This window comes from Nicotiana tabacum, chromosome 3, assembly GCF_000715075.1.
Source record: "Nicotiana tabacum cultivar K326 chromosome 3, ASM71507v2, whole genome shotgun sequence".
Taxonomy (NCBI): Eukaryota; Viridiplantae; Streptophyta; class Magnoliopsida; order Solanales; family Solanaceae; genus Nicotiana; species Nicotiana tabacum.
The window spans coordinates 101,480,792-101,490,626 of NC_134082.1; the positions used below are offsets into that span (position 1 = coordinate 101,480,792).

Sequence of the window (9,835 nt, forward strand, 5' to 3'; positions counted from 1 at the left end):
GGACAACTTCGGAACGTTAAAAAGAAATACTAAATCAACAAAGCAAAAGTTGTAATATGTGAAACCATGTTAAAAATAGTAGTATTGTTAATCCTAAACCTCAAGGGAGGTTTCTGTAATTAGCTCCCCTCCCCCTTGAAGAAAAATATTTGAATAATGCTGCAGGGCTCACATGGCGCAAGAATATTTTTATTAATATTGGTATAATGCATCAATCATACATGGAGCAAGCAATTGTGTTGACCTTCAGGCTTCAGAGATACTCCTTTTCATAGTTAGCAGAACATGATGTATTTAACCACTAGATAATGTAAAGCTCGTACTCTGGATTATTATACTTATGGATTACATAGCCATTGTCGGTGGATTATTACTTGCCTGGACTTTCGTTCAATTAATTTGTTGGATTTCAACAAGCAAAAGATGTAACAAAAAGCTTCCACCAGGACCAATTCCACTACCACTGATTGGAAATCTTCACAACATACTTGGTGGTCAACCCCATCAGTCCCTGACGAAACTAGCTGAAAAATATGGCCCAATAATCAGCCTCAGGTTGGGCCAAATAACGACGGTGGTAATATCTTCATCAGCGGTGGCAAAAGAAGTTATCCAAAAGCAAGATTTGGCCTTCTCCAGCAGAACAATCCCAGATGCAATCCATGCCCTTAATCACTATCAATTCTCTGTTATATGGCTGCCAGTTCATAGTCGGTGGAGAAGCCTCCGGAAAATCATGAATACTTATATCTTCTCTGGCAACAGGCTTGACGCAAATCAGCATCTCAGGTATATATCAAATCAATAAAGTTTGCTTGAGTCAAAATGAGTTGGGTTAAGATGAGTCAAATAGCTGGTCAAAATCCGATCGACTAAACATGATCCAATTTTACTTTGTTTTGTTTAAAAGAGAAATGCACAAACTTATGTTTTTTTCTTAAATTATCAGGTTAAGTTCTTCCAGGTTTATATTTTCCAATTTCCTAATCTAATTTTGTGTATTTAGGTTTATATTACTAAGAAAAATTGCCGATTTTGCAACTTCTAATCTCAGGTCCCAAAAGATCCAAGATTTAATAGCTTATTGCCGTCGGTGTAGCCAAACAGGGGATGCAGTGAATATAGGCCAAGCTGCTTTTGAGACCTCTATGAATTTACTTTCGAGTACTATTTTTTCAAAGGATGTAGTGGACCCTTATGCAAATTCAGGTAAAGAATTCAAGGATGCGGTGTGCAAAATCACGGAAGAAGCTGGTAAGCCCAATTTGGCTGATTATTTCCCCTTGTTGAAAAGGATAGATCCTCAAGGGATAAGGCGATGCGTTGGCAAGAATTTCGATAAATTGCTTCAGCAGATTGAGGTATTGATTGATGAACGGTTGGAGGAAAGTAGGAAATCGCCAACTAGAGATAGCATAGATGTTCTTGATGTTTTGTTAAATACTAGCCAAGAAGATCCGGAGGCAATCGACAGAAATCACATAGAGCGGTTATGCCTGGTATTTATTTCAGCTACTTATCTTCATTAAGTTGCTTATTTGCCACATGCTGCTCTAGTTGGCTTCATTAGGTTCCTGTTCATTTTAATTTTTCTTCATATACAAATCCAGTTCAATGGGATTTACTTCTAAAGTAGAAATTCTTTTGTCCTGTCAAAGTCAATGTACAAGCTTGATTTCCTGAGCTAGAACGAAATGGACATATGAGCAATCCATTACGTGAACACAATTGATCGGACCAACAAGAAGAGAAAGAAAGGTCGATTCCCCAAATACCTTAACAGAGTTGAGCTTTAGGGGGATTCTTTTTTGTGGTATTGGACATAAAAAAAGTCAAGTATACTATGCAGGCTTGAATTACTGGAATATTTGCTTCAAAGAACTCCTTCAAGCTTGAAAGTTTAGCACAGATAGCTTTATTTGACAATTAGCTGGAAGTCGGGTAATATCTGTGTTTGACCTTTATTAGCATATGCTACTCACATAATTTACCCTTCCTCAGTTACTCTTTGGCCAAATTGTAGAGATTTATCCATCATAGGTGTTGCGGAAGCCAAATGTATATAGTGTGAATAAGTCACAACTACTATACCAAAAATTATGACAGCCACCAAATAATAAATAAGACAATAAAACAACAATAAAGGAAACACCAGAATTTACGAGGTTCGGCTAATTTTGCCTACTCCTCGGACACAACCAATATTTTATTCCACTCCAAAAATACAAGTGAAATAATACTAAAGAGAGAAGATACAAATGCCTTAAACAGATGAGAAGGCAAATGAGAGGTGTGTTTCAATCCTAAACATTAGGCCTTCTTTTATAGGGGAAAAATCCCCTCCAAACTTAACTCCCAACCAATGTGGGACTTTGGCATTTTGCCAAACTTCAACAATTCTCCACCTTGGCAAAATTCCACATTTTCAATTCTCTCTCAATAACAAATTTTGGTTGTGTCTTCATCTTCAATCTTCAGTGTTCAACAATGTTGATTAAATCCAAACAATGTTGAAACTTGACCGCAGTCACCACCTTTGTCAGCATATCAGCAGGATTCTCTGTAGTATGAATTTTCTTCACCGTGACTCCACCTTCTTCTATGATTTCTCGTACGAAATGATACCAAACATCAATGTGTTTCGTCCTTGCATGATAAACTTGGTTCTTCGCTAATTGAATAGCACTTTGACTATCACAAAAAATTGTGATACCTTTTTGTTCAACACCAAGCTCCTTTAGCAATCCTTGAAGCCAAATTGTCTCTTTCACAGCATCTGTAATAGCCATGTACTCTGCCTCTGTTGTAGACAAAGCAACTGTTGACTGCAAAGTAGACTTCCAACTAACTGGTGCCTTTGCAAAAGTAAACACATAACCAGTAGTTGATCTTCGTTTGTCCATATCACCCGCAAAATCTGAGTCACAATATCCAACTACAGACTGATTGTCTTCCTGCTCAAAAACTAACCCGACATCTACAGTATTATGAATATACCGTAGAATCCACTTCACAGCTTGCCAATGCTCCTTCCCTGGATTGTGCATATATCTGCTAATAACTCCAACAGCTTGTGAAATGTCAGGCCTTGTGCAAACCATTGCATACATCAAGCTACCAACAACATTTGCGTATGGTACCTTTGACATATACTCTCGTTCAGCTTCATCCATTGGCGATATAGTAGTACTTAGCTTAAAATGGGAAGCAAGTGGAGTACTAACTGGCTTAGCCTTGTCATCTATGCCAAAACGTTGAAGTACTCTCTTCAAATATTCCTTTTGAGATAAACAGAGTTTTTTTGAACGTCTATCTCTAATTATCTCCATGCCAAGAATTTTCTTTGCCTCACCCAAATCCTTCATCTCGAACTCCTTCTTCAGTTGAATCTTCAACTTATCAATTTCTTCCAAATTCTTGGAAGCTATCAACATATCATCAACATATAGGAGAAGATATACAAAGGAACCATCTTTAAGCTTGTGCAAATACACACAATGATCGTATTTGCTTCTCTTGTACCCTTGCCGCAACATAAACTCGTCAAATCGCTTGTACCATTGACTAGAAGATTGTTTCAATCCGTACAACGATTTTTCAAGTTTGCACGCCATATTTTCTTTTCCAGCAACTTTGAATCCTTCTGGCTGAGTCATGTAGATTTCCTCCTCCAAGTTTCCATGTAAAAACGCAGTTTTTACATCCATCTGAACTAGTTCCAAATCCAATTGTGCTACCAAAGCCAACATAATTCTAATGGAGGAATGTTTTACAACTGGAGAAAACACTTCATTGTAATCAATTCCCTCCTTTTGAGCATATCCTTTGGCCACCAATCTTGCTTTGTAGCGAACATCTAATTGGTTAGGAAATCCTTCTTTCTTTGCAAATACCCATTTGCACCCAATTGCTTTCTTTCCCTTCGGGAGATTGGCCAATCTCCATGTATGATTCTGATGAAGGGACTGTATTTCATCATTCATGGCAATCCTCCACTTATCTTCTTCTGAACTTTGGACAGCGTCTTTGTAAGTAGTAGGAACATCATCAGCTACAATTGAGGTTGCACAAGCAACCGTCTCTATGAGACGAACAGGTTTCGTTATTGTTCTTTTTGGCCTGCTGGTTGCTATTGATTCAAGTTGTTGTTGAGATTCCTGAGTTGGAATCTCCTCTACTGGCTCTCCTTCCAGAGGGTAATCTTCATTTGTTTCCTTCTCTGCTTCTTGTGTAGGAAAAATAAATTTTCCCTCAAACTCCACCTGCTTAGAAGCACCTTCATTTTGTTTGGTATCTTCTGTTACCTTATTTACCATAGCAAATTCATCAAAGGTAACATCTCTGCTGAACATTACTTTCTTTGTCATAGGACACCATAAGCGATATCCTTTGACTCCAGAAGTAATTCCCATAAAAATAGCCTTCTTTGCCCTTGGATCCAATTTTGACTCCGTCACATGATAATATACAGTTGAGCCAAACACGTGCAAAGAGTTATAATCTACAGCAGGTTTTCCGTACCATTTTTCAAATGGTGTTTTGCCATCAATAGCAGCAGATGGTAGACGATTAATGAGGTGGCATGCATATGTAATTGCCTCAGCCCAAAATTCTTTGCCCAAGCCAGCATTGGACAACATACACCGTACCTTCTCCAGCAAGGTCCGGTTCATACGTTCTGTCACTCCATTCTGTTGTGGTGTATGTCTAACAGTGAAGTGTCGGATGATGCCATCATTTTCACAGACCTTATTGAAATGATCATTTTTGTATTCACCTCCATTGTCTGTGCGAATACACTTGATTCTCCTGCCTGTCTGATTCTCCACCATCATCTTCCATTTGAGAAAAATTCCCAACACTTCATCTTTGCTCTTCATTGTATACACCCATACTCTTCGGGAAAAATCATCAACAAAGGTTACAAAATAGTGCTTCCCACCCAATGAAGGTGTTTTGGAAGGACCCCAAACATCAGAGTGTACATAATCCAAAATGCCTTTAGTATTATGGATCGCTGTACCAAATTTAACCCTTGTCTGTTTCCCTTTAACACAATGCTCACAAAACTCCAAGTTGCAAGCCTTTACTCCTTTTAACAATCCTTGATCTGATAGAGTTTTCAAGGATTTTCCTCCAGCATGTCCCAAGCGCATGTGTCATAGCTTGGTTGCTTCTGCCTCTTTGTCGTCACTGGATGTTACTGTCGCTGTCCCAATAACTGTACTGCCACGATAGCGGTACATATTATTATTCTTCTGATTAGCCTTCATTACCACTAGTGCACCGGAGCATACTCTCATCACTCCATTTTCTGCAATGATTTTGAACCCTTTTGATTCTAGGGCTCCCACAGAGATGAGATTCTTCTTCAAATCCGGTACATATCGAACATCTATCAATGTTCTGATCATTCCATCATGGTTCCTTAATCGTATTGAACCAATGCCATATGAGGTAAGAGGGCTGTTATCCGCTGTGTGGATGACTCCATATTCTCCTTCTTGAAATTCCACGAACCAGTCCCTGTTGGGACACATATGATAGCTACAAGCCGAGTCCATCAACCATATGTCTGATGATGTTGATGACTCTGTTGTAACTAATGAGAAGTCTGAATCATCACAATCAGCTACATTTGAATCCATAATAGCCTTTCCATTGTTATGTTTGGCCTTATTCTTCAACTTCGGACAGTCTTTCTTCCAGTGCCCTTTTTCTCGACAAAAGGCACATTCATCTTTGCTGGGTCTGGATCTTGACTTGGATCTTCCCTTCTTTGTCCTCGTTTGATTTTGAGGACGACCCCTCACAAACAGTGCTTCTCCTTCTCCGCCCTTCTGTTTTTCTCGCTTTCTTTGTTCATAGCTGTACAAAGCTGAACAAACTTCTCTGAGAGAAATTTCGTCATTTCCATGGAGTAGAGTAGTTTCAAGGTGCTCGTACTCATCAGGAAGTGACGCCAACAACATTAAGGCCAAGTCACCATCATCATAAGTTGTATCCATATTTTGCAAATCTGTGACCAACTTATTGAAACTGGTGATATGTTCATTCATCGTGGTACCAGGAACATAGGTGAAGTGAAACAGTCTCTTCTTCATGTACAATTTATTTTGACTGTTTTTCTTCAAAAATTTGTCCTCCAGTGCTTTCCATAATTTACTTGCAGAAGTTTCCTTTGTGTATGGATATTTCTGCTTTCTAGCAAGGTAGGATCGAATGGTACCGCAAGCAACACGGTTGATAATTCTCCAATCTTCTTCTCCAATAACATCTGGTTTCTTTTCTTCAATGGCCAGATCTAGCCCTTGTTGAAAAAGGACATCTAGAACCTCGCCTTGCCACATCCCAAAATGTACGGACCCGTCAAAAATTTCTACCGCAAATTTCGCATTTGACACAATTCTTGTCATAAGCGAAGATGCCAATGATGACGTATTGTTGACACTTGATGTAGATTCTTCTTGTTTATTGTCTCCCATATTTGACACAAATATTATTTAATAGCTGACGACACAAATCAAGATTATTTCCTTTCTGATGTAGAAGATCAGACTAAGCTGCAACTACAGAGCATACTCAGACAGAACCTTGACTCAGTTACCAAGATAAATCTTTTCTGATGTGGAAGATCAGACTATGCTGCAACCACAGAGCATACTTAGACAGTACCTTGGCTCTGATACCAATTGTTGCGGAAGCCAAATGTATATAGTGTGAATAAGTCACAACTACTATACCAAAAATTATGACAACCACCAAATAATAAATAAGACAATAAAACAACAATAAAGGAAACACCAGAATTTACGAGGTTCGGCTAATTTTGCCTACTCCTCGGACACAACCAATATTTTATTCCACTCCAAAAATACAAGTGAAATAATACTAAAGAGATAAGATACAAATGCCTTAAACAGATGAGAAGGCAAATGAGAGGTGTGTTTCAATCCTAAACATTAGGCCTTCTTTTATAGGGGAAAAATCCCCTCCAAACTTAACTCCCAACCAATGTGGGACTTTGGCATTTTGCCAAACTTCAACAATAGGAAGTGTAATGGATAATAGGGGAAGAGCTATTGTCGACAGTCGTTTGCCACATTGTTGTATTTACGTTGAAAAGAATACACATATTTATCGCTGTTGCGGAAGCCAAATGTATATAGTGTGAATAAGTCACAACTACTATACCAAAAAATTATGACAGCCACCAAATAATAAATAAGACAATAAAACAACAATAAAGGGAACACCAGAATTTACGAGGTTCGGCTAATTTTGCCTACTCCTCGGACACAACCAATATTTTATTTCACTCCAAAAATACAAGTGAAATAATACTAAAAAGAGAAGATACAAATGCCTTAAACAGATGAGAAGGCAAATGAGAGGTGTGTTTCAATCCTAAACATTAGGCCTTCTTTTATAGGGGAAAAATCCCCCCCAAACTTAACTCCCAACCAATGTGGGACTTTGGCATTTTGCCAAATTTCAACAATCGCCTCAGAATTATGAAAGGGTCCGTTATATGGAGTACTTGATATCTTATAAAAAGCTAATCTGTAAAGAAAAGAATCAGTGGCACATTCAATTTAGACGAGTACATCACCATGATTTATCACATATAGTAAGTATAAACTTTCTGTCTGCATCCCTTATAGTTAGTTATATTGCAGGACCTTTTTATTGCTGGAACTGACACAACTTCAAATACACTAGAATGGGCAATGGTAGAGATCATGAGAAAACCAGACATAATGGAAAAAGCTAAAGCCGAGCTTGCAGAAGTTATTGGGAAAGGCAAGATAGTAGAAGAAGCTGATGTTGCTAGACTCCCTTATCTACAGTACATAGTTAAAGAAACCTTACGGATGTACCCAACAGTTCCCTTTATGATTCGCAAGGTAGATCAAGACGTTGAGGCGTGTGGGTACTTTGTCCCGAGAGCTTCTCAAGTGTTAGTGAATCTATGGTCAATAGGTCGTGACCCAACTATATGGGAAGAGCCTTTGGTATTTAAGCCTGAGAGATTTTGGGGTTCAAAAGTGGACGTTCGTGGCCAGGATTTTGAATTCATTCCATTTGGTGCTGGTAGGAGAATTTGCCCCGGGTTACCTTTGGCAAATAGAACAGTTCCTGTAATGTTGGGTTCATTATTGAATTCATTTGATTGGAAAGCTGAAGGTGATATTGCACCAGCGGATTTGGATGTGGAAGAAAGGTTTGGTATTACACTAGCGAGAGCACGTCCTTTACGAGCTGTACCTGTTCTGCTATAAATGTTTGCTCCAAATTGGTCATGTAATACCATTATTATTGACAAGACAACACCCCAAACTAAGGCATTGGGGAGTCTTGATTCAGGCATGAATATTGAAGTTCCACATTAGTTTATGATTTGTTATTTGTAGCCCTCCTAAGTAAGGATGCTTTTGTTTTTTGTATATAATGACAGGAGCTTATATTATCATGGTATCAGAAGTCTAAATATCATAACTTATCTCTCAAGATCAAATTTAGATTGTAAAAGGGCTCTCTTTCTTTGCATCTCTTTGGAGATCAGGGTATAACAAACTATTCTAGATTTACCCACCTTCCATGTAGATAGTTCAAATTACCAGTATGTAATTCTCTTCCTCCTTTTTTTTTTCCTCCTCCCTTTTATAATTTATATAGGTCAAAATTCAGTGACATTATTTATTCTTCAAGCTACTATTGATGTTATTACGCTGATTAGTGCTTTGTACTAAATTTGCACAGTATCTATCAACAAGTCCCTAATAAACTGTTTGGCATTCACTTTTCTTAGTTGTATTTGAAATTTTGGTTCAACTTTGGATTGCTTTGGATGTTTTAGTCTACCTGGAACTCACCCCTCTTCATCATCTGTTGACGATTAATACTTGCCTGCACTTTGTTTCAACGGAAAAGGGCCAAAAATGTCCCTCTAGTATGTGAAATCGAGGGCATCTGCCCTCCGTTAAAACTTTGGCCCTGGCCTACCCCTCCCGTTAATACCTTGGGCCAAAAATGCCCCCTTTTTCGTTCCCCACCCAACAGAAAATAATTTAGGGACTCATTAAAGTTAATTATATTATTAATTAATAGATTTAACTATTTGACTTTTAAATTAATATTTTAAATTACTTTTTAACTTGACCCATTATAATCTGAGTTGACCCGACCCAACCCTGCTACTCGTTCTAGGGCTCGTTTGTGAGGGCTTTGTTGGTTGAAAGTGGAACATAAATCAAGTTTTTTATAGTGAAATCTGGAAAATCAAGGTATGCTACTAATCACTGTTATACTTTTTTATCGTGGAGTTAGGGTTGGTTGGCCCTTTTCTTTTTAAAGAAATATTTTCTTTTTGGTGTTGTTGTAAGAGTAAATGATTTTAAAACTTGGTTTTATATCTAAAGTTTAGTTTTTTGATGTTTGTATTGGAATATTTTATGGTCCCGAGCCAGCTTCTTGTCTTTTAGGGTTTATTATGATTTGTAATTGATGGTTGTTATTGTGCAGTTACTGATGTGGTTCATTTTTTGTCCCCTTTTTCTGTTCCTTTGCATGTGAAAGCTATTGAAGATGATTGAGAAAGTTGACTTGGTTTTCCACTATGGGGGTAACTGGGTAATTTTATCTGAATTTCTATAAAATTAGAATATGTTGCATGTTTTGTCTGGTTATGAATCTGGTGGTGTTCGATTTGCTCTTATTTGTGATGAGTTTACAAAGAACTTAGGGTTTACAAAAATCAAACAACTTTTAGTAACCGGACTTCTGGAAGATATTACCTGGTAACAGATGATGATGATATGAGGATCTTGCAGTA

General features: G+C 37.9%; 1 protein-coding gene across 1 annotated transcript; it reads left to right on the top strand.

Moving 5' to 3' along the window:
• Nucleotides 1-8: 8 nt before the first annotated feature.
• On the top strand, nt 9-8,476 carry LOC107800216 (geraniol 8-hydroxylase-like). The gene is made up of 3 exons (XM_016623367.2): nt 9-789; nt 1,055-1,499; nt 7,680-8,476. Exons 1-3 carry the CDS (start codon nt 341-343, stop codon nt 8,280-8,282), a joined length of 1,497 nt encoding a protein of 498 aa, XP_016478853.1. The 5' UTR covers nt 9-340; the 3' UTR covers nt 8,283-8,476.
• The last annotated feature ends 1,359 nt before the right edge of the window (nt 8,477-9,835 follow it).

Bases quoted from the DNA above. Each gene is read 5' to 3' on its own strand.
- LOC107800216 (XM_016623367.2), top strand. From the start codon at position 341: ATGGATTACATAGCCATTGTCGGTGGATTATTACTTGCCTGGACTTTC. The intron at 790-1,054 runs GTATATATCAAA...TTCTAATCTCAG, and splicing joins GACGCAAATCAGCATCTCAG to GTCCCAAAAGATCCAAGATT. The intron at 1,500-7,679 runs GTATTTATTTCA...GTTATATTGCAG, and splicing joins ACATAGAGCGGTTATGCCTG to GACCTTTTTATTGCTGGAAC.